Source organism: Gymnodraco acuticeps, unplaced genomic scaffold (genome assembly GCF_902827175.1).
Source record: "Gymnodraco acuticeps unplaced genomic scaffold, fGymAcu1.1, whole genome shotgun sequence".
NCBI classification, from domain to species: domain Eukaryota; kingdom Metazoa; phylum Chordata; class Actinopteri; order Perciformes; family Bathydraconidae; genus Gymnodraco; species Gymnodraco acuticeps.
In genome coordinates this window covers 68,510-94,195 of record NW_022990100.1, presented here as the reverse complement: position 1 = coordinate 94,195, position 25,686 = coordinate 68,510, and the positions used below count along the sequence as shown (strand labels likewise).

The 25,686-nt window shown below is 42.5% G+C and overlaps 1 protein-coding gene across 7 annotated transcripts in view; it reads right to left on the bottom strand.

Annotated features, from left to right (window-relative positions):
* Window positions 1-14,557, bottom strand: part of LOC117546258 (NACHT, LRR and PYD domains-containing protein 12-like) — a 32,488-nt gene extending 17,931 nt beyond the window's left edge. For 5 of the 7 annotated variants that reach the window (XM_034216420.1, XM_034216421.1, XM_034216422.1 and 2 more), the window contains exons 1-7: window positions 13,850-14,556; window positions 12,591-12,724; window positions 12,079-12,175; window positions 8,773-8,980; window positions 6,616-6,898; window positions 274-2,020; window positions 14-187 (exon numbers count right to left, since the gene is read on the bottom strand). In XM_034216420.1, the coding sequence (XP_034072311.1) occupies window positions 14-187; window positions 274-2,020; window positions 6,616-6,898; window positions 8,773-8,980; window positions 12,079-12,161 (2,495 nt within the window). In that variant the 5' untranslated portion in view covers window positions 12,162-12,175; window positions 12,591-12,724; window positions 13,850-14,556. Of the gene's footprint in view, window positions 1-13; window positions 188-273; window positions 2,021-6,615; window positions 6,899-8,772; window positions 8,981-12,078; window positions 12,176-12,590; window positions 12,725-13,849 lie in introns of all 7 variants that reach the window. The other 2 variants (XR_004568975.1, XM_034216425.1) reach the window with 1 other exon arrangement.
* Between the last annotated feature and the right edge of the window lie 11,129 nt (window positions 14,558-25,686).

Sequence of the window (25,686 nt, the reverse complement as noted above, 5' to 3'; positions counted from 1 at the left end):
GCTGAACTCTGACCTGAGAGTCTTCAGTACACCGTGTGGACTCTCCAGTCCAGCAGACAGCAGCTTCACTCCTGAATCCTTCAGGTCGTTGTTACTCAGGTCCAGCTCTCTCAGACTGGAGGACTGGGAGCTGAGGACTGAGGACAGAGCTTCATAGCTTTTCTCTGACAGTTTACAGCCACTCAGCCTGGGGAAAGATCAGCAGTGAACACAAACAGTTTTATTCTCATGTCTCAAACTGTTCCTAGTTAATATAGTTTTATCTCCACTTACAGAGCCTTCCTGAAGGCTTTGACCACTGGCAGCAGCCTCAGAAGAGCCTCCTCTGAAGCAGAGTATTTCTTCAGGTCAAACACGTCCAGATCTTCTTCTGATGACAGTAAGATGAAGACCAGAGCTGACCACTGACCAGGAGACAGATCCGCTGTGGAGAGACTTCCTGAACTCAGGGACTGTTGGATCTCCTCCACTAGAGAACGATCATTCAGTTCATTCAGACAGTGGAACAGGTTGATGCTTTTCTCCGGAGACGGGTTCTTTCCTATCTTTCTCTTGATGTATTTCACTGTTTTCTGGTTGGTCTGTGAGCTACTTCCTGTCTGTGTCAGCAGGTTGTGTAATAAGGTCTGATTGGTCTCCATTGAAAGACCCAGGAGGAAGCGGAGGAACAAGTCCAGGTGTCCGTTTGGACTCTGTAAGGCCTGGTCCACAGCATTCTGGTAGAGACGTTTAGGTTTTTGTCTGAAGACTTTAGACCACCAGGGGGCCATGAGGTTGACTCCAGAGGTGATGAAGGTCAGATGGACATGGAGAGCAGCCAGAAACTCCTGAACGCTCAGATGGACGAAGCAGAACACCTTGTCCTTGTACGTTCCTCTCACCTCTTTAAAGACCTGTGTGAACACTCCTGAGTACACTGAGGCTGCTTTGATATTGATGCCACAGTCTCTCAGGTTGGACTTATAGAAGATCAGGTTGCCTTTCTGCAGCTGCTCAAAAGCCAGTTTCCCCAGAGACTCCATCATCTTCCTGCTCTCTGGATCTGTCTCAGCTCTTCCATCATACTTGACGTTCACTTTGGACTGAACCACCAGGAAGTGGATGTACATCTCAGTCAGGGTCTTGGGCAGCTCTCCTCCCTCAGTTTTCAACATGTCCTCCAGAACTGAAGCAGAGATCCAGCAGAAGACTGGGATGTGGCACATGATGTGGAGGCTTCGTGAGGTCTTGATGTGGGAGATGATGGTGCCGGCCTTCTCCTGATCTGTGAATCTCTTCCTGAAGTACTCCTCCTTCTGTGGGTCAGTGAACCCTCGGACCTCTGTCATCATGTCCACACACTCATGAGGGATCTGATTGGCTGCTGCAGGTCGTGTGGTTATCCAGAGGCGAGCAGAGGGAAGCAGCTTCCCCCTGATGAGGTTTGTCAGCAACCGATCCACTGAGGTGGACTTTGTGATATCAGTCAGGATCTTAGTGTTGAGGAAGTCCAGAGGAAGTCGACACTCATCCAGACCGTCAAAGATGAACACGACCGGGAACTGATCAAACCTGCAGATTCCTGCGTCTCTGGTTTCAGAGAAGTGATGAACGAGTTCCACCAAGCTGTACTTTTCATCACTCTCCACATTCAGCTCTCTGAAGGTGAATGGAAATATGAACTGGATGTCCTGGTGGGCTTTGCCTTCAGCCCAGTCCAGAGTGAACTTCTGTGTTAAGACTGTTTTCCCAATGCCAGCCACTCCCTTTGTCATCACTGCTCTGATTGGTTTACCTCTTTCAGTTGAGCCTTTAAAGAGGTCTTCTTGGCTGATGGGTGTTTCTGATCTGTCTGGTTTACTGGATGCTTGTTCGATCTGTCTGATCTCATGTTCCTTGTTGACCTCTGTGGTGTCTCCCCTGGTGATGTAGATCTCCGTGTAGATTTTATGTAGGGATTCAGATTTGTCCATAAATATGATATTTTCAAATGTTTCCTTCAGGTTTGATTTGAGTTCACCTTGGCACTTCGTGAGAATATCTGAATGAATAAGAAAGACATTTACACGAAAGACACATCAAAAGATTTCCTTCTAATTGGACCCATTTCTGACAAATAGCAGGTTATTTTCCTCATATCAAGTCACTGGATCTTGTTGCATATTTATCCGTACATTGTCCAGTATAAGTTCCACCCCACAGAGAACCATCTGTTTTCCCACAGAGAACCATGGCCCTAAACCTGACTGACTCTTATTCCTGCTGCTACCAGCAGATCCCAACACCCACTGAGGGTGTGGACACAGCTCTCTCTCTAGCTATACAGGAAGTGGATGGCTCTTACTGTGTTGCAGTATACTCCTGCAGTAGCCTACCATCTACCAGACACCCTGGGGGGTCACAGTAATAACCTGTCCCTTCCTCACCAAGTCATGTAGGACGGCAAATAATACCCCCTTCCACCTGTAGGCGGCTGGGCCATTAGTAATGACTAGGACAGTCCCATTCGACATCCTGAGACTGAGTCAGCAGCTAACCTACACTGTGGAAAACAGCCGGGGTTTATCCATGACTCCTCCTCCTGAGAGATCTGACAGTTCGGCAGGACGAACCTCATTCCAAACAGAAATGGCCGTTTCCTGGGAAAACGTAGCACTCAAGGACTCACTGCCATTTCAGCAACACACTCTCACTCCCTAAGCGTCCAGGAGCGACGTTTGGTCAGTGTCCGTGGCGTCCAGTTGTGACGCTCCTAGGCTCCTTCAGCATCATAAAGGGACGCAAAGAGCTTTCAACTGATTGCAATGTATTCCCATCTGCGGCGGGATTTGACGCTCATGGAAGCACGGCATTCGTTTGTGTCGGCTGCCTTTAAAGGCAATGTGAGCGTCCATTCCCATTGGATAACGGAGAATTGTACACCCGGAAGTAAGTATTCCTCTTACTGTCGATTGATTTTACAGTGATATCTGCACTACTCATCGACTAAAAAAACACCAGATTATCCTTGTTAATTACACAACATTGATTGGTTTAAATTGTGTGCAATGCTTTTGTATTTTTCCCCTTCGATTCGGAGAAACACATATTTTTTCGGAGTAAAGGATGGCAGAAGACACTACACTACCCAGAATCCCCAGCTATCGTTTGGACTACACCATGTGCTCTGTTTGACAAACCCTGTTTTTTTTCACCATTCATTCCAATGGCGGCATCTATGTCCCGTGATCTTCAAATTTCTCCCTGCAGAAAAAGAAAACATGGCCGAACTTCGTTTTATTCTCGGTGGAAAATGCCTATTTTAAAGTTAGTTTGGCTTTAAAATGCGTTTTGATGTCATTTGATGCGAGAAATATGAGTTGTTATTTCAGATTATGTGTGCAGTGGATGTACATGATCTTTAGTTTGCTAGTTATTACGAAGATTATTTCAGGAAATCGCGACGTTTTCATTGTTACCAAGGTGGTTACCAAGGTGGTTGCTAGGGACGCTGCTATCGATATTATTTCTGTTATGTTGTGTAACTGTTTAATGGTGTTATCTTTATTGCTACCCCCTTCCCCGTCAATGTATAGTGTTGGTCCACAGCGCAAACGTATTAGTTTAACAAACTCCGCATCTAAAGATAGCCTACGTTATTTTCCCCTGTGCAATTCCAGTCTCACATCTCACAGCACATCGTCATTAACAAATACCGGAAACAGACCGAAAACATTTAAAAAAAAATTAATTATACTTTATTCCGAGTGTGCTTGCTTTTCTCTTTGAAAGTCATCACATAAAGGCATTGTAATACACGGTTCGGCTGTATTACATATTACATATCTGCCGTAGTTCTGTATTTATAGAGCCCTGATGAGAAGACTTCTAGACAAACATGAGGAACTGAAAACGTGACGTGGATCATAAATATATCAGCCATTAAACAACATCTTACATTTCTTTTCACACAATACGTCTCCTTGCAGTATCAACACTAATTCGGCTGACTTTTATATTTGATCCAATTGGTAGATAGGCTGTATTTACACCATAAAGGTGCACAGCTAATATAAAGGGACACCTAGTGGTTAAAGCATGTTATTGAATTTCATTATTTTTATTATTAGATATTAATAGGATCCCTATAAAGTATATTCATTACTCGTTATTCTCTACTAATAGTTACTTAAAGACTGTATATAATTACTATTTTGCACATCCCTTTCAAGATTTCAAGATTTTCTAAGGTTTATTGACATATCATAGGCCTACACAACTATGGTGTAGTTCTGCATTGAATTAAAAACTTGGGTCGCAGGTTCCTCAATAGGGCATTACAAGACATCTATCAATATTTGTGCATACCTCCAGCAATGTTAACTATGTTGAAGCACTTATTTTAACTGATATTATACATAATGTATTATACTCTTATAAGATGTATGTAGATATTTCATCTCTGGCCTTGTCAGGTATTGAACAATCAATAAATAAAGAACACAGAATTGTTAAATATAAAACACAGAATTTGTGTGATTATACTAAATGATTTACAAATAAACACCACTGCATATTTACAACTGTTACACATGCTGATGTAACGCAAATGTTCCAACTTGGGATCAACAAAGTATATCTTATCTTAAGCTGATCGATGGCTACTGCCATATTTGCAAAATGTGCCTCTGAACCTTGACAAGTGCATGTTTCAGGCTTATCAATTAATGTAATGTAATGTAATGTTATCAATTAACTACAGGGGTCACAAACATAAGACCAGCTGTTAAATAAAGCTCTTCTGACCTTAGCTGGCATGTGTGTATATATATTAATGCTGCCCATTATGGGCACAAGCAATTTTCACCCATTTATTAATATATGTTTTAAATGTGAGTGTTTCCTATCCCCTAAACCTCCAGGGATGTACACAGTTTAATACTGGCCACTTCTTATTATGGGAAATACGAAAACGTCTTTTAAAACTACAACTCCCAGTAGAGACGTGCCATAGATAGAGAACATGTTGCGAAACAGAATAGCCAGCATGTGTAGTTCTGGGGACGGGGTGGGGGAGGGGGGGGACGCGGTGGACCCGTTCAAATCCAGTTTTGGACAGTCTGCCTTGGTTCCATCCCATTTCAAGTGCTGTTCGAGAATCGGCGTAACCCTCGGAGCACACTCTCCAATCACAGAGCTTGAGAACTATCCCGGGGTTTGTCAAACAGAGCACATGGTGTAGTCCAAACGATAGCTGGGGATTCTGGGTAGTGTAGTGTCTTCTGCCATCCTTTACTCAGAAAAAATATGTGTGTCTCCGAATCGAAGGGGAAAAATACAAAAGCATTGCACACAATTTAAACCAATCAATGTTGTGTAATTAACAAGGATAATCTGGTGTTTTTGAGTCGATGAGTAGTGCAGATATCACTGTAAAATCAATCGACAGTAAGAGGAATACTTACTTCCGGGTGTACAATTCTCCGTTATCCAATGGGAATGGACGCTCACATTGCCTTTAAGGGCAGCCGACACAAACGAATGCCGTGCTTCCATGAGCGTCAAATACCGCCGCAGATGGGAATACATTGCAATCAGTTGAAAGCTATTTGCGTCCCTTTATGATGCTGAAGGAGCCTAGGAGCGTCACAACTGGACGCCACGGACACTGACCAAACGTCGCTCCTGGACGCTTAGGGAGTGAGAGTGTGTTGATTTCAGAGAACACTGATGACTTTCTGGTCATTCCTCTGATCCATCTCCTCTCCAACACTGGCTTTTAGCATCACCCACTTGTATTACATATCTCCAATGTCCCACCAGGATAAACTCGTTAATATAGCATTGGTGGTTCAGTGGTAGAATTCTCACCTGGATGCCCGGGTTAGATTCCCAGCCAATGCAGCAGAGTGTTTAAGTGGCGCAGTCTGCAGGAATTTGTGTTGGGAACCGAAGGGTCGCCGGTTGGAGTCCCGATCGGACCAAAATAATACGGAGTGTAGACAGGTTCCTGGAGAGGTGCCAGTTCACCTCCTGCCATTGAGCAAGGCACAGAACCCGCAACTGCTCCCTGGCGCTGGACAGACTGGCCGTCTGTTTTGCTCAGGCCTCTCTCACCTGTCCTGTGCATGTGTGTGTATTGTACTGTCTGTTACCACAACCGAGTGAACAACTGAGCTGAATTTCCCCTTTGGGAGGAAATAAAGCGTCTTCTCCTTCTTAATAACATCGGCTGCTAATCATAATGACGTTGGATAGTGTCAGTGCGGTCGGACTCTCAAAGCACAGCAGTTTCTTTTCCTAAGTCCTGATGAATCTTCCTATCATTAACCCCAAGATGTTTCACAGAGGTTAAGGAATTGTGGTTAGGAAGAGACGAAAGAAGATATGTTTTGGACAATTTTACCGAAACCCAAACTTCCTAACCCAGGAAAGGTAATTGGATTCCTAAAATGCTGATCTATAAAGGTTTTACTACCCCTCACCTGGAACCAACAGGGTGACCCTGCCAGAAACTAGTGACCCTGACCTCTCTGCTTTCAGGGGTACCTCAGCCCCAACACCATGTAGAGGTGATGGTTCTCTGAGGGGTATATCAGGAGTGAACAATAAAAAAAGTTATATATATATTTGCTAAACTCTTTTTTAAAGACCTACCTTCAGGGTCTGATGGGAATTTTGATAATTCCTCGACAAGATCATTCCTCGGGATCTCTTTCAAAACGTCTATGGTCACTTTAATGGTGTGTATGCCGTAGTAGGGAAGCATCAGATCCACTGTGTCCATCCGGTCTGCTGCTTTCTCGAGTCGACTCTTTGGGATTCCTGGGAATGTTAGGACCTTCTTCTCCAGGAACCACTTGAATTTTTTTAAGTCCTTTTCCTCCAAATGTTCTAAAGTTGTTAATAGGACTTCTCTAGGTGTCTCCATCTTTTCTCCCTGCAGAGCAAAGATACCAAGAAAGAAAATCTTTATCTTACAGAACAATATGTTGTTGTATTGTATTTTTGTACTTTTGAAAACCATAACAGGCCTTCAGGATCCAAAGAACAGCTGCCATGTGACTTTGGATGGCTTCAATTCAGATGTGGAGTTAGTACATGCCCTAATCGGTTCTAAACTTGTTTTAATACCTTAGACTTCAAGAAAGACATTCAGGAAGTCAATCCTAAACTTGAAGACAGTCAGCAGAGTCAATTCTGTCTTTTTCTTTCATGTCTTGGTAATCTGACTTTAAAGAGCAGAAACTGTCTCAGTCAGATCATGAAGTGGTCTAGCACAGTGTTTTTCAAAGTGGGGGCCCGACCCCCCGGGGGGCCGCCAGGGGGCGCCAGGGGGGTCCGCAAAGTTTGAGGAAAAGGGGAACTTTCTTATTTTTTTTAAAGTTACATTTATTTATTTTTGTAGATGTTATTCATTACTGCATATCTATCAATCTATGTGTCCTTTGATGCCAATCTTTTAATATTTTCTATTTATAAAACGTTTTTTAAATCACACGACCGCCCTTCAAGCCAATCAGGATCGAGCTGCCGCTACTGAGAGTGAAACTGAGTATCTCAGCTTTTGGAGCAAGTGAGAGCGAGTGAATGTTTCGCTCTGCAGCCGGATGAGAGCACGGATGCAGCAAATATTGATGTATATATAGGCCTATGAATATAAATATGTTTATTGTTAATATTACTGTTGAATATTATATATAATATTATTAAGGCTTAAGTAGCTTTCAAAAATGATAAAAATAAATGTTAATTGTTCATATTACTGTTCAAGATTATATAATATTATAAAGACAGAAATCACTTTAAAAATGCTTTAAAATATGTTTACTGTTGATATTACTGTTTAATATTGTGTTAAGAATGTTTATAACAGAAGACACAATCAATGTAATGAATGACAAACAAAAGATAAATAGACTTTTTTAGAAGAATAACTGATTATTAATTATCAATACAAATATATATTAAGAAAATGTATTGTCATAATGTCCTATTTTCCATCATAATGTACTCATCATTTTTTTTTAAATTGCAACAGGGGGGTCCCCGCCAGAGAATAATGCTATATGGGGGTCATTGGCTTGGCAACGTTTGGGAACCCCTGGTCTAGCAGACTGAATGGTGAGTCACAGCTAAACCTGGAGCCCCTGCTCATCAGACAGTTACAGAGGCTGTCTAACTCCATGTTTAATGAAGACTCCCACCCCATCAACCTGAATTTCAGCTTCTTCCTTCGGGCCGGAGGTTAATCTTCCTAAAGGTCTAGAACCAAGAGGTTTAAAAACAGCTTTGTCTGTGCTAGTGCTTATACACACATGCATTTCCAAACATTTGGACTACCTATGTTGCAAATGTATTATCTTTTCAATTTACACACGGCATCTATTGCACGTCTGTCCGTCCTGGGAGAGGGATCCCTCCTCTGTTGCTCTCCCTGAGGTTTCTCCCATTTTTCCCTTTAAACTGTGGGTTTTCTTCGGAAGTTTTTCCTTGTACGATGTGAGGGTCTAAAGACAGAGGGTGTCGTATTGTCATACTGATATTTTGTACAAACTGTAAAGTCCACTGAGACAAATGTAACATTTGTGATATTGGGCTATATAAATAAACATTGATTGATTGATTGATTGATAGTGGTTTTCAATGTGTCTGTGTTGCTTGAAGCATGTGTCACCATGGATACCTTTTATTTGTTCTGCAAACCAAGTCTACCCACTGGTACAAAGAAATAACCTGGACCTGAACTGGACAGATTGGATATTGTGACAGTGGGATACAGTTAGGGCTGATGGTAGAGGGAGACTCACACACCTGGTTCTGGTCTCCGGCAGTAAGCTGGTTACTGGACACAGGTTCAGGAGCAGGTTCAGGAGCAGGTTCAGGAGCAGGTTCAGGACCAGGTTCCGGTTCAGGACCAGGTTCAGGAGCAGGTTCAGGAGCAGGTTCCGGTTCAGATCCAGGTCCAAGTCCTTCTTCAGATCCCTGTCCAGGTCCAGCAGAATGTGTTGTTTGCTCTTGGCTGGAACACAACACACATAGCTTTGAGTGAATAATGAGTGCTGAGCTTGACATAGACCATAGTCAGCTAACGTCTGCCCTCTCTTCTTCCCTATCCAGGCCCCATGCTGCACTCTCACTTGAAGAGCATGTGCACCGGTATAATAACACCCTGCATGAGTGCCTAGACAGGCTGGCACCTGAAATAAGCCGAGTGGTACATGGCGCTCTGCCCCATGGTACACTGACCAGCTCAGAGCGCACAAATCAGAGGGTCGGAAGATTGAGCGCAGATATAGGAAAACTGGCCTAACTGTCCACCTGCTCTCTTTCAGAGATCACCAGAAGGCCTATTCCTCGGCATTGAGAGCAACCAGGTCAGCCTACTACGCCAATCTGATTGAGACAAATCGTAACAAACCCAAGCACCTATTCTCCACAATGCATCGGTTGCTCAAGCCTAGTGATCCCTCATCAACCACTCCTACAACTGATGACTGCAACCGCTTTATGGAACTTTAAAAAACAAACCTCAGGCTTAACATCGCCAAAGCCTCCTGAAACCAACCTGTCTCTCCCCAACATCCTGTTCTTGCTCCACCAAATGCACCAACCCTAAACTGCTTCACGGAGGTCTCGCAAGCTGAGCTTTCAAAAATCATCTCAGCTATGACCTCATCTAGCTGCGCCCTTGATCCTATCCCCACCTCCCTACTGAAAGCCTGCTCTCCATCCATTATTCCAACTGCCACCATCAACTGCCACATCACATCACATGTCACTTATTAGACGCTTTTATCCAAAGCGACGTACAGACTCAATACTGTGGGCAATCCCCACAGGAGCACTTTGGGGTGAAGAGTCTCAGGGACACAACGACATGCTGACTGCAGTGGGGTTTGAACCTGTGACCCCCTGACCCCAACACCAAGGCTCTATCCACTGTGCCACACGCCTCCCTCAAGCTGCCACCATCATAATTAACAAATCCTTGTTGAGTGGGTAAGTTGAGCCATTCTTTAGTAATGCTGTCCTCTAAGCAAGGAGAAATGACACATAGTAAAAATGAAAGCACACACCTCTAATTCAGGATGTCTCCTATCAATGGCAATGATAAGAATTCATATTTGATCAAGGGCAGTGAAAATATTACTTCTAAAAACTGGGGCTCAACTTGCCCCAGTGTAGGGGTGAGTTGATCCAGGTCAGGGGGTAAAATGAACCACTGTTCAAACCTGGGCATACCTACAACACATCTTAAAGATAACTATAAACCATCAATAACAAAACAAGTACTAGCTTAGTTTTTCAAATATTTTTAAGATACATTTCGATTGAATTTATTGATGTGTTAAAAGTAAAAGTAAAAGTAATCATACAAATGGTGATACAATTTCATACATCTTACCGATCAAACACAGGGTAAATTCAACTTTAAATGTAGCCTACAATGAGCTCTTATTATCAACTTGGCCTGCTTTCATTCATTTCTCCATTGAAAAAGTGGCTCAACTTACCCCACGGCCCGTGGTTCACTTCACCCCACAGCCACCATTTTAGAACAAATAGCCTAGCATTAAAATGCAGTCATCTTTAGCTTAATGATTCACATGGTGTAACACGCTGCCAACACATCAACATATACAATATACACTGAACAAAAATATAAACGCAACACTTTTGTTTTTGCTCCCATTTTTCATGAGATGAACTCAAAGATCTAAAACATTTTTTATATACACCCCCCCCAGACCCCCCCAATAAAGCAAAAGTGCACGTTTCAGAGTGGCCTTTTATTGTGGCCAGCCTAAGGCACACCTGTGCAATAATCATGCTGTCTAATCAGCATCTTGATATGCCACACCTGTGAGGTGGGATGGATTATCTCGGCAAAGGAGAAGTGCTCACTATCACAGATTCTTTCAGATTTGTGAACAATATTTGAGAGAAATGGTTATTTTGTGTTTATAGAAAAATGTTTTAGATCTTTGAGTTCATCTCATGAAAAATGGGAGTAAAAACCAAAGTGTTGCATTTATATTTTTGTTCAGTATACAGTATGTGTTTAAACCTGGATACTTTTTTTTTGACATGACAGCCGATATAGCTGACATCTAGAACATTTACTTTGACAAGCAATAAACCAATGAGTATCTCTCTTTCACAGGCAAGGAGAAATGGGAGGAACTTGCATCATTTCTGGTCACTTGATTACAACTATAAGGCGTTGCCTGGTTACAGGGGGAGGTTCAACTAACCCCCTTCTCCCCTACGTGCGTAAACGCAAACGTTCCCGTGTAAAGGCACCCAAAGACGGTTTGCCAAGCCTCATACTACCACCTGAGGAACATCTCCAAAATGTGACACTCCCTCACCAAACCGGATGCAGAAAAACTGCTCCATGCACCACCTCCCGCATTGACTACTGCAATTCTCTGCTTGCAGGCATTCCAGCAAAAAACACTCATAGACTACAATATGTACAAAACGGTGCCGCCCGGATACTCACAAAAACACGCAAATCAGAGCACATCACCCCCATCCTTCACTCACTCCACTGGCTCCCTGTAACACACCGGATCAACTACAAAGTCCTCATAATGGTCTTCAACGCCATCAACCACACCGGCCCCCCCCCTACCTACAGGAACTGCTAACCAGAAAACATTCCCATACCTCACGCACACTCAGGTCAGACAGCTCCAATCTCCTGGCTGTTCCGTGGACAAAACTGGTCACCATGGTCACCGTGCTTTCTCCTCCCTGGGTCCACGTCTGTGGAATCAGCTTCCAGAGAACAAACGGACCTCGGCATCACTCTCAGTCTTTAGGAAATGCCTCAAGACCCCCCTGTTCCACACCGCATGCTACTGACCGTCCTTTATTTTTATTTTATTTATTTAATTTTTGTAACCTTTTATGCTCTTAACCTTTGATTTTGATTTGTGACATTACCATATTTTATTCAATATGCTCCTTTAGATATATTTTTATTTTATTATTTTCTCCTTATAGCTTTGTGAAGCACCTTGAGATGACGTTCTCTTTAAAGTGTGCTGTATAAATCAAATGTATTGAGCTGTGACATGGAGAAGAGTGATGGACAGCTGGAGATCTCACCTCTGAGCTTTGGTCTGGCTGTCATGTTCCCCAGAGCTTTTAGAGGGGGGGGCTTCCTCCTCTGCGTCCTCACACTGATCCATAGCAGAGCCCCCACCTTCACACAAACACAACAACATGTCACGGTGTGTGAAGCAGGTAGGACCCAAATGCAGATTAAAGTGAGAATTCCTTTATTTCCAGGCTAGGTGAACAACAAAAACAAAACAGAACACTCACCGACAAACTAGTCATGACAAAAGACGAACCGACCAAGACAGACAGAAAAACCAGAACTTAAATACACACAAGACTAATCACACAAACAAGACACAGGTGAGGAGGGAGGAGAAAACACAGGGGCCACAGGTGAACACAATCGGGTAATCAGACACACCAGGGAAACTAACGACAGAGAACCACAGACAGATCCAAACAAGACAAAACACAACGCAGACAGAAAACCAAAAACAGATCTAGACAAGACAAAACACCACAAAGACAGATCGTGACACAACATGCTCATTCATTACCACAAGCTTCACATCACAGGTAGTGCTCCTCCTCTCAGAGATTCAGGAACCTTGTGGGAGCCTCAACAGGACCGGATCAGCCCAGGATGTTCCCCACAGCCCCAGAACCACACAGAAACTCAGGGTGTTGACCCCTAAATATGTGTTAGTGTGTCACAGTGTATCACAGCACACACAAACAGTCACTTCAATGAACATCCACAGGTCATTTACAGCCCAGCCCCCACAAGATATCCCACACACCTGAACTGCGCTCACTAGCCATTCAACAAAACGTCTTTAGGTTTAGAACAAATATAATTGTTTGGCTTAAAATATGTACGTTAATTACATGAAAGCAGTTACGGACTTTAATTAAAATGAGGTCTTTTGTGAACTGATAAGAAATGTGTTTTTGATATATCATTGAAAGTATGAAACATAAGTTCCCTCATAACTAAGTTACAATGCAGTTCAAATCTATGGGAAGAATCTTTTCATTTTTTTGAAATCTCCCGTTTACTTTTCATGCAAATGTTTTGCATAGCCCAACATATATATCAAAACATCTACTGTTATATATTTTTTTCCAAATTTGGGCGATCTAGTCCCAGATGTATAATCTAAAATTTAAAAAAAAGATTTGACATTTTCAAGGCTCTTCAGTGAAACCAGGTCAGTGTTGGAAGACGGGCCCTTCACACTCCTTCCCTTATTCAGAGTATTAAGAGTTAGACAGAAAAACAGTCACAGGTTGTTAGAGCGGGTTCTGACACGCCCTGCACTTTGCTCTGATGACGAGAACTCAGAGAACAATCAGACTGAAACTCATTTACCTGAAACACTGACAACAGTACATGGAGATCTTTCTAAACTCATTCTGCTTTCACTCAGAGAGAAACCCTACACCATATTTCAGACAGATGTTCAAACAGACCCTGGATATGTTTGAGTTTTCTTAACTAACCCTAACAAACGAGATCTCGCTAAGAGGTCCTACGACGCTGGTTATCAACTCAGTAAATCAACCAGGGTTTCACAAACATGGACAAGCGTACTGGCAGCGCGGCGTCATACTTCATGACTGAATAGTAAACTATCATGTTAGACAAATATGAAGACGTTCAACTTTTAACATCCATGACTTAACACTTTATCCAGGATAAAAGCCACATAGTTGCACGGGCAAGGTCAATACAGAACAGCTGGTAAAAGAAAAACTACCAAGTGTTTGAATGCGTTCATTAACAGTTTTATGATATCACTGCCTGTCTACTCACAGACTCTCTTCAGGTCCACTCACAGACTCTCTTCAGGTCTACTCACAGACTCTCTTCAGGTCTACTCACAGACTCTCTTCAGGTCTACTCACAGACTCTCTTCAGGTCTACTCACAGACTCTCTTCAGGTGAGGAGGAAACTCTGCTCATCTCTTCCTCTTCAGTCCTGAGTCCGCCTGCATCTGATCTGAGGACGCCTTCACACCCTCAGAAATCCAGAGAGTGAAAACACGTCAGGGTCACGTGGAAACCGGCCTTACAGGATCTAGCTGTCCGCCTGCCAGACTCTCCCTCACCTGCCTGATTCAGAGTATTAAGAGTTAGACAGAAAAACAGTCACAACTTGTTAGAGCAGGTTCTGACATGACCTGCATTTTTCTCTGATGACGAGAACTCAGATAACAATCAGACTGCAATTAATTCTACCTGAAACCCTGACAACAGTACATGGAGATCTTTCTAAACTCATTCTGCTTTCACTCAGAGAGAAACCCTACACAATATTAGACTGATGTTTAGAGTCAGCATCAAGAAACATGTGTCCTGTTAAATGTAATACAGTATATTGTAGTGATCACTAATTTACTCATGTTACATAATTCACTCATGGAACTACGGGTCAGTGTTGTAGTCAAGTCACCAATTCACGAGTCCAAGTCACTCTCGAGTCCCCACTCTTCGAGTCCAAGTCACTCTCGAGTCCCCACTCTTCGAGTCCGAGTCCAAGTCCGAGTCACCCAAGGAGTGTCCGAGTCCGAGTCGAGTCCGAGTCACCATTACCTGTGTTCGAGTCCGAGTCCAAGTCCGAGTCACCCAAGAAGAGTCCAAGTCAAGTCCGAGTCACAAGTCTTCATGTATTCATCTTAGTGGATATATGTGTTGAAATGTAGCTGTAGCTCCTCTACATTGCTTTGAATAATATCACAATGTCCAACAACCAATAAGCGAAAGTTTAAATGATATCAATAAAGATTAAGCCCCAGAAAGCACATTGCTACTTAGCATGCACAATGACGACATTCTGCATGTTAAGTAGCCATGTGCTTTCATGTTATCGGCTGAATCTTTACTTATTGATTTGATCACATTACTCTGATGATAGTGTTCAATACAGCCTACCTATATATATATATATGAACTCCATCCTTAGAGTAATGTGTTATGGAGCCTCCGTGACGGAGATCATTTTCAGTCTCTAATTTTCACGTTCATTGTAGGCTAGGGCTAGGCTACTCATCATCTGCAGTATCACCAAGGACATGTATAGCTTTTTAACAGTATCTATCTAGACAATAAAACTGCACTTGGTCCCTAGGATGTGATATCAACCCCTACCTCCATCTAACCCGACATCTTAAAACCTTTGTGGAGTCAATTTAGTGGCTAACGTTAACGTGGGTTAGCAAGCTAACAATAGCATTTCTACTTACTTTTCTGGGTGCCGCCGTGAAAGGTGAAGATTGAAATTCGACGTTGTCCCAGTCTTCTCTTCTATCTTCTGTCCACATAATGTGCATTTTGCGCTGCTCTTTCCCAATATGGAAACGAAATCTTTAAAAGCATACAGCACGATGTGGGGTGTGTCTCTGGACATCTTTAGACTGGTATAGCAGCGGGGGCGCGCCCAGTACGTGAACTCGCCTCGCAGGTGCACACGCCAGGACACAGAGGACATCAGACTCCAGAGAAAACTTGCTCGAGTCCGAGTCCAAGTCCGAGTCATCCAAGGAGTGTCCGAGCCGAGTCCGAGTACGAGTCATCATTACCTGTGTTCGAGTCCGAGTCCGAGTCGCGTCAATCAGTGCGCGAGTCCGAGTCAAGTCACGAGTCCCGAAAATCGGCACTCGAATCCGAATCCAGGACTCGAGTACTCCATCTCTGCTACGGGTTGGGGGTATTGTTTCCGCACGGACACATATGTTGACTGTACCTACTGTATACCTACTGTGTGCCCTCCTTTCTCTTCTTCTCTTCTCTTCCCGGTCTTCAACCCAGCAACATGTGCTTTTCAATAAAGTAAACTTTGCACCTTCGATGCACCGCCTCCGACTCTCATCTCTCGGCACTACACTGATGACCCTGACGTAAGTCTCGCAGAAGTTTCCGAGACAGGACCGAACATGGCTGGAAACGTTGTTTTTCACAAACTGCCGGAGATTTTTGGAGGCGTCCGTGGCTGCCACGTGCACACGGATTGAGGCTCGGTGCGCCCTCCGCGGAATGGCCGGGGACGTCGCTTGCCATTCCCTCATCGTTTCAGCACTTGAAGACAGCAAGCCTTCCGACTACATGGAGACGATACACGACCTGCTAGGTACGGAAGAGCCTGATATTTTTTTCATGGAGCTGTTTCTCCAGGACATGCGGCTGCATGTCCAGGCTGCGCTCACTAACACGGCTAGCGTGGAGCCCCGCGCTTTTGCCGAAGAAGCCGGTTCTTCCTGGCCACCCGGCGATTTACCCCTGAGGTGCCACCAGGGTTGCCAACTCTCACGCATCTGGCGTGTAACACACGCTTTCACTCTCACGCTGCCCAAACTATTCTCACGCCAAAAACAAGATGAACCGGCGATCGTTTTTGGTTGGTTATTTACAATGTTGAGTTGACAGCTGCTCAAGCTGTCGGCCCACTCCCTCCCCGCCCCCACCACTCTTAACAACGTTAACAGACAGCAGAGCAGTGGGAGCCGGTTGGTCAATCAGGTGTGTTGTGCATGCGCAGATCTAAGATCCAGTAGAAATGATAACAAGTAAAAGTCTGCTGCTTATTGTTCTACTAGGCCAAAATAGAGTCAAAGAGTATATGAGAGTGAGAGTGTGTTCATTAATATATTTGGCAGTTTGGAGTAAGTCTGTAGATTTGTTTGTGTGTGTGTGTTTCACGTATAGGCCTCTCACGATAATTAATTGTGTTGGATACATTTTCCCGGAAATTATTGCGATAAACGATAATATTGTCGGCACCGTTGTATGACCATTTTAGACCACTGACATCATGATAATATATAATAATAATTCAAGTAGGCCTACATCCTTTCAAACTGCTAGTCACATCCTCATGTAAATGTAAATGTATCGAGTTCAGTTTTATTTATCGTACGATAAGTCAATGAATTGCTTATCGCGACAGGCACACAATAAAACAGTGGAAACAAACATGTGTTTGACTTTCATTAGTGAATGAAACTTTGTGCCCTTTATAGTCAACCCAGTCTCATGGCATTTCGTGTTCACCAACACGATTTTTAATCTATTGATTCGTGTTCACCAACACGATTTCCCCCTTTTTTTCGTGTTGCACAGCACGATTTTAAAAGCAATGTATTTATACTGGTAATGACGCTCATGGAAGCACGGCATTCGTTTGTGTCGGCTGCCCTTAAAAGGCAATGTGAGCGTCCATTCTCATTGGATAACGGAGAATTGTACAACCGGAAGTAAGTATTCCCCTTACTGTCGATTGATTTTACAGTGATATCTGCACTACTCATCGACTAAAAAACACCAGATTATCCTTGTTAATTACACAACATTGATTGGTTTAAATTGTGTGCAATGCTTTTGTATTTTTCCCCTTCGATTCGGAGAAACAAATATTTTTTCTGAGTAAAGGATGGCAGAAGACACTACACTACCCAGAATCCCCAGCTATCATTTGGACTACACCATGTGCTCTGTTTTCACCATTCATTCCAATGGCTGGCGTCTATGTCACGTGATCTTCAAATTTCTCCCTGCAGAAAAAAAAAAACATGGCCGAACTTCGTTTTATTCTCGGTGGAAAATGCCTATTTTAAAGTTAGTTTGGCTTTAAAATGCGTTTTGATGTCATTTGATGCGAGAAATATGAGTTGTTATTTCAGATTATGTGTGCAGTGGATGTACATGATCTTTAGTTTGCTAGTTATTACGAAGATTACTTCAGGAAGTTTTCATTGTTACCAAGGTGGTTACCATGGTGGTTGCTAGGGACGCTGCTATCGATATTATTTCTGTTATGTTGTGTAACTGTTTAATGGTGTTATCTTTATTGCTACCCCCTTCCCCGTCAATGTATAGTGTTGGTCCACAGCACAAACATATTAGTTTAACAAAATCCGCATCTAAAGATAGCCTACGTTATTTTCCCCTGTGCAATTCCAGTCTCACATCTCACAGCACATCGTCATTAACAAATACCGGAAACAGACCGAAAACATTTAAAAAAAAAATACAATAATACTTTATTCCGAGTGTGCTTGCTTTTCTCTTTGAAAGTCATCACATAACGGCATTGTAATACACGGTTCGGCTGCATTAAATATTACATATCTGCCGTAGTTCTGTATTTATAGAGCCCTGATGAGAAGACTTCTAGACAAACATGAGGAACTGAAAACGTGACGTGGATCATAAATATATCAGCCATTAAACAACATCTTACATTTCTTTTCACACAATACGTCTCCTTGCAGTATCAACACTAATTCGGCTGACTTTTATATTTGATCCAATTGGTAGATAGGCTGTATTTACACCATAAAGGTGCACAGCTGATATAAAGGGACACCTAGTGGTTAAAGCATGTTATTGAATTTCATTATTTTTATTATTAGATATGAATAGGATCCCTATAAAGTATATTCATTACTCGTTATTCTCTACTAATAGTTAATTAACCTCTTAAACCCGTTCCCCCCGATCAGGGGCGGACTGGCCATCTGTAGAATCTGGAGAACCACAGAACGGCCGGTCGTCAAGGGCCCTTGACGGCCGGCCGGACCTTTAAAGAAAAATAGTTTAACATCATCATTTAAGTTGCGCTGACGGCCGACAGAGGGCGACAGCGGCCGCTAATGCAGTTGTGTGGTTCTTATCTGTCAAATAATAACACACGAAGAAGAAAAAAGACCGGCCACACGAAGAGAAGGGATTAGATGCCGCGGCAGACAGGGAGAATGAAAACACATGGATACAAATCAAAGAAAACTAAAAGAAAAAGGTGGGGCCGAGAAGGCCAGAGAAAAAAAGATGAAGTCACTCGCAGGTGAAGCATATCAATGTCGCAAATTGACAGACCTTTTTGGCAGCAGCGCTGCTACAAGCACTATCAGCAGCAGCTTAGAACAAGTGCAAGATGATGAAGAGAATGATGAGGGCACGAGTTCAGATATACAGCCAGCCTCCTGCGTTCATGATGAGGGACAGAGTTGAGCTGCTGGAAGAACCAGCTCAACTCATACAAGTACAGGGTAAGAGCAAGAGGTGGGTGAGAATTATCCCTTGAACTCAGTGGCGTTTTCTCCTGGAGGCCAAGGGAAGCCAGGCTTCCCCTGAATTTAGGATTGTAGTTATAATTTTAATAAATAAATAAAAACACTTTGTTTAGTTTCGGTAATTATTCTGCCGGCCCGTCTCTCCCCCATTCTATTTTACAAAGAGTGAAACAGCGCCCCTCTAGATGTTATGGTGAAACAGTAGATTGCACTCTCTGTTGTGAGAGGAGGCCAGCCGAAATTGGCTTCCCTTGGTGAAAAAAAATTGAGGGATTGACCAATCAGATGAGGCTCACGTCATGCCTCACAATCCAATCAAATCGCATCAACTTCAGTTCATACTGTAACTGTCATCACCGCCCTTAAAAAGTAGCAAGCAACTGAAGCAATTATGGAGGGTAGAGATTGAGTATTTCATCAAAAATAATTGTACTAAACTTCCGCTACAGCAGCCACTAAAAATGAAATCTGATGACAGGCCAATGATCAAACTGGAGCTGGGTACAGAGAGGAAAAAAAGAGCGAATCGGACATAAAACTTTAAATAATAAACAGCGGATTTCTAACATTTGACATTTCATGTGGCCGGACTGGGTCAGTTTCCAGGGCTGCATTTTAGTCCCAGTCCGCCCCTGCCCCCGATACCGGGCGGAAAAACACGTCACTGCAGGAGACAGCGTCTGGGGGCTTCTTAATATTTAAAAACCTATAAATGTCTTATAATCAAATAACGGGAAAAAACTCAGCAACCTAATGATATGAGCCATATTAACCGAAACAAAACACAAGTCTCACAAGAAGCGTTAGCATTAGCCCTTAGTGAAAACAGGCTGATGCTACTTCCGGTGCTAACTAGCAAAAACGATCTTTAAAACTTAATATGTTCTGCACAAACTACATATCAGCTGAAAGCTGATACTCCACAGATTATTTTTATATAAGTATCGTCACTGTAGGACACAAACTCACTGAGCGAGCAGCCAGAACAGAGCAAGAAAACAACAACAGTGTTCTAAAGCATAACAATAATTATGTCTTACCGTTGCTGTTTTGTGATCAAAAGTCGTGTTCAAGGGAATAAAAACGCTGCTCAAGGTTAATCCAATGTCTCTTAGTCACTTTAGAATTGTTCCTGATAATCCATCATTACATTCATGGCCGCATCGTAGGTATAAAGTTTTGCAGTCCGGGTTTATGTTTTCTCACCTGCTGTTTACGCAAGCCTCTCTCTCCTTGACGTATAAAGCGGGATTTACTAACGGCCCCTACACACGGCGGCGTGCGTTACCGCTTGGCGGCGGGCGTGTCTGAAGCTTGGGGATTTTTTACGAACAACGCGACCAACAACCAATCACATGAATGTCCCGCCCCGGACAAAGCATTCATGCAACATCCATGCTGGATAAATATACTGTCTATGCTTGCTAGCTGTCCATTCAAACGAAGTACACTGGATATAAACTCCCCAAACAGGCGAACACCTACCAGTGTCACCCACTGTCTCTGCCACCATCCCCCATGCCTGGCTCCTCCGGTTTGTATCCCTGTATGTAAAGAGGGACTGGTCATATAGTACCGCCACGATCTTTTTCTCCTCCATTTTTTTACATATGGGAAATAACTGCGGTCTGGCTCTCCCAACATACACGCGGTTTGATTGGCTAGCGCTTGTAATGTCAGATTTGCATACGCGGGATTTGATTGGCTGACGCCTCCGTCGAGGCGGCAAAAGTAGAACATTGCTCTACTTTTGCAGCGAGCACCGCGAGAGAAGCTACGCTTTGCTCCCACAATGCAGTTCGGCGAATCGTGACGTCACCCCATTCAAAGTGAATGGGCAGAAGCGTTGAAGCGGCAACGCACGCCGCCGTGTGTAGGCTCCGTAACCCCCCCTCGATTCTATTGGCTCCAAAGTTTCAAAAAAGGTGTCAATCACCCAAATCGACCTATGGGTTCCAGAGATAGGATCCTGCGTAGTATGAATAATGCCAGCAGCGGCTGCTTTACGCACAGATGTAGCAGAAGCAGCCCGCACAACCGCTCCAGCACAGCAGCAACGAATACAGCGAACAGAGAACGGAGAACACAGAGACAACAGCAGGCAACCCTGATTAGGAACTTCAGGCAAGGTATGTACTCTCTCTGTTTGTATCTATTAGTTGGGTATTTGGTGTAATCTATAGTAATTCCACACTCGCAAAATACAAAATGGACGCCGCTTTGTTGTTGTAGCGTTATCGTTCCGTGAGAAACTAAAACAATGGCAACATCATGTTGGTGAACGTATAAATAGATTACTTGTATTTCGTGACTATAGCACGGCAGTATATAAATAAAGCTGTATTGTATATCAACCCAGTATATATATATATATATATATATACTGTTATTCCACACACGCCAAATGGATGCTGTTTTGTAGTTCTACAGACATTGACTATTAGCAGATTATAAATAAAGCTGTATTGTATATCAGTCTATATATATATCTATATATATATATATATATATATATATATACTATAGTGTGTGTGAAATAACAGTATACATATATATATATATATATATACTATAGCGTGTATGAAATAACAGTATATATATGTATACGGTTATTTCACACACGCTATAGTGTATATATATATTAGGGCCGGGACTCGATTAAAAAAATTAATCTAATTAATTAGAGGCTTTGTAATTAATTAATCGAAATTAATCGCATTTTTAATCACATATAGATATTTGACCTGAGAACAGTGAGAAGGAATTTTTTTCACATGGATTTTAGTATACCATTAGGCGCATTCACACCGCAGTACTTTTCCCACAAAGGTTCATGAGAATTTAGTTCATGAGAACTCTTTGAATTTGGGGGTGGATTAGGCAAATGAAGCCGCTGACGTCACTTCTTCTTCTGCTTTGGGTTTACTGGCAGGCCGCAAACCACTTCACGGCGTATACTGCCGCCCAAAGTCCCCGGCCGGAAGTCCCCGGAGTTGGGGACTGGCTTCAGTAGAAGCTGCTGGGAGTCCCAGCCTTCCGAGTAAATCGCCAGAACGCCGACACCTCCTCATCTCCACCACTCCCATATTTTATTTTGTGTTGCCATAAATTAGTCTCTCTGCGTTTCTGCGCTGGGCTAATGCTAATAATGCTAATGCAAGGATAATAAAATTCACAAAACTTTTTGGGAGTTTTACGGGGCGTGGTTTGCAATCCGCCCAGCCAATCAGAAATATAGCTCTTTTCTCACAAGAGAGCCGTGCGAAAGTCCCTGCTCTCTAGCAGCTCTCTGCTCTCTAGCAGGGACTTTCGTGGGGGTAAAAAGGTTCTCATGAACTAATTTTAGTACCGGCTCTTTTTGGTGTGAACGCGATAAAAGAGGCTAACGTCCACGCTAGCTTCCACGCTAGCTGCTATATGTTTTGCATTGAAGTGATACTTGAGGCTTGATGTGCTGCGGTGATATGCGAATTCCTTTTTGCACAATTTGCACACAACCGTGCTCTTATCGACGCTTCCATCCGTCCGTTTTTTAAAACAACATATCCCACTGTTGTTCACTGTGGTTTGTTGTTGTCTGAAGTCATGAACGTTAGTTGGTGCTCCAGTATAATCGGTACGCCTGAAACTCATCCAGTGAGAAACGTTCCGCGGTGCAAAAATAAGTGCGATTAAAATGCGTTAATTTTTTTAACGCGTTAATTTTTGTGTAATTAATTAATCTTAATTAACGCGTTAAACTCCCGGCCCTAATATATATATATATATGAAATAACAGTATACACACATATATATATATATATATATATATATATATATATATATATATATATATATGTGTGTATACTGTTATTTCACACACGCTAAATGGAGGAATTATTTCTGATTTGAGTTACATTTTTGAAAGAATAATCCAGTGAAGTAATCAAAGTTTTTTCCATATTTGTTTTCACAGTGATGAAGACAAGTATTAAATGGCTTCTGGATCACAGCCATCAACATCTGCCTCATCCGAGCTACGACGTGCATCAGATCAGCATACAGTTGCCCCAGAGCCATCAACATCCAAGCTACGCCGCCGGACGTCTGCACCAGTACTAACTCAGCCTCCCTCTGCATCTTCTGATTCAGTGAACAGACTGTCAGGATGAAAGTGAAAGGGGCTGGTGTGTGGAAGACTAAGGTTGTTACCGTTCCTGACGCTGTGGTGGACTACAACAGAAGCATGGGCTGCGTGGATGTGTCCGATGCTTTGATTGGGTACTACAGTGTTCACCACAAAACCATGAAATGGTACAAGACCTTTTTTTTTACCATTTTCTGGACATTGCAGTGGTGAACAGCTTCCTTCTCCACAAGGAGCTGCACAAGATGAGGGGTGACCCCGGCAGGACGAAGCCACACACCCAGAAGTCCTTCAGGGAGCAGCTTGCTGCAGACATGAGGGGTGAAGTCCCCCCCCCCATCATCACTCGTATGCATTCCCAAGTATTATGGGGAAGATGCCACTGCACTCAGGAGGTGCTCTGATGCTGGCAACACAACGGTGAAGACCTATCTACTGCACTAAGTGCCTGGTGCCTCAATTCAAAAACACTAAACACATTCAGGTTGTGTACATTTTTTCTTTTTTGCCAGTATTTACAAAAAAAAATGCTCGTGGTGTTATTTCGGTTTTAGTGTCGTTTTTTTGTGTTATTTTTTAAATAAATCTGCTCAAGACAAGAGACAAGTGTATCCTATGTTTCCTAATTGTTATTGTGTAAGTAAACCTTCCTAGAAGTGTTAGTCGGGTGATAAACATGTAAGGGCTGTGGCAAAGTCCACACACAGACACACACACACCATTTACATACAAAAAAAAATGTAATTTAAAAATATATATATTTTTTTTTTTAAACAGTTGTATTTGGATGGAATGATTACTTGTAGTGATAATACAATTATTTTTACAGTATGGTACCTGAAAAAGGTCAAATGGCACTGATGGTATCCAAATGTGCCCAAATGTGCCCAAAGGTCAGTCCGCCTGGACTACTTTTAGCTAAACCTCTCTAAAAAGGTCAAATGTAACTTGTTTTACCTCAATCTTGATACAGGGTACTTATTATATGTTATACTTTGGATTCCTAAATCTTTTAGTCTACTATCCCATCATTCAAGGGTAGTTTTCACTATAAGTAATGGGGGTTTTTTAGGCGGGGGTAAGAATTTACCTTTTTTTTACTATGTTCCATCTGAATTTACTCTGACTGAGAAATATCTATATTGATTCTGACACTTCTACATCCAACTCACAGATGTAACCTTGCTTTGATAAAAGAAATTATTCATATAACCCTTTTAGAAGTTAAGTTATAGTCATTTGTTTTGGGCATAGCATTTTCGAGCCTGAAACCTTAAAAACAGGCTCAGGGCTTAAGAGGTTAAAGACTGTATATAATGACTATTTTGCACATCCCTTTCAAGATTTCAAGATTTTCTAAGGTTTATTGACATATCATAGGCCTACACAACTATGGTGTAGTTCTGCATTGAATGAAAAACTTGGGTCGCAGGTTCCTCAATAGTGCATTACAAGACATCGATCAATATTTGTGCATACCTCCAGCAATGTTAACTATGTTGAAGCACTTATTTTAACTGATATTATACATAATGTATTATACTCTTATAAGATGTATGTAGATATTTCATCTCCGGCCTTGTCAGGTATTGAACAATCAATAAATAAAGAACACAGAATTTGTGTGATTATACTAAATGATTTACAAATAAACACCACTGCATATTTAACTGTTACACATGCTGATGTAACGCAAATGTTCCAACTTGGGATCAATAAAGTATATCTTATCTTAAGCTGATCGATGGCTACTGCCATATTTGCAAAATGTGCCTCTGAACCTTAACAAGTGCATGTTTCAGGCTTATCAATGAATGTAATGTAATGTTATCAATTAACAACAGGGGTCACAAACATAAGACCAGCTGTTAAATAAAGCTCTTCTGACCTTAGCTGGCATGTGTGTATATATATATTAATGCTGCCCATTATGGGAACAAGCAATTTTCACCCATTTATTAATTATATGTTTTACATTTGAGTGTTTCCTATCCCCTAAACCTCCAGGGATGTACACAGTTTAATACTGGCCACTTCTTATTATGGGAAATACGAAAACGTCTTTTAAAACTACAACTCCCAGTAGAGACGTGCCATAGATAGAGAACATGTTGCGAAACAGAATAGCCAGCATGTGTAGTTCTGGGGACAGGGTGGGGGAGGGGGGGACGCGGTGGACCCGTTCAAATCCAGTTTTGGACAGTCTGCCGTGGTTCCATCCCATTTCAAGTGCTGTTCGAGAATCGGCGTAACCCTCGGAGCACACTCTCCAATCACAGAGCTTGAGGACTATCACGGGGTTTGTCAAACAGAGCACATGGTGTAGTCCAAACGATAGCTGGGGATTCTGGGTAGTGTAGTGTCTTCTGCCATCCTTTACTCCGAAAAAATATTTGTTTCTCCGAATCGAAGGGGAAAAATACAAAAGCATTGCACACAATTTAAACCAATCAATG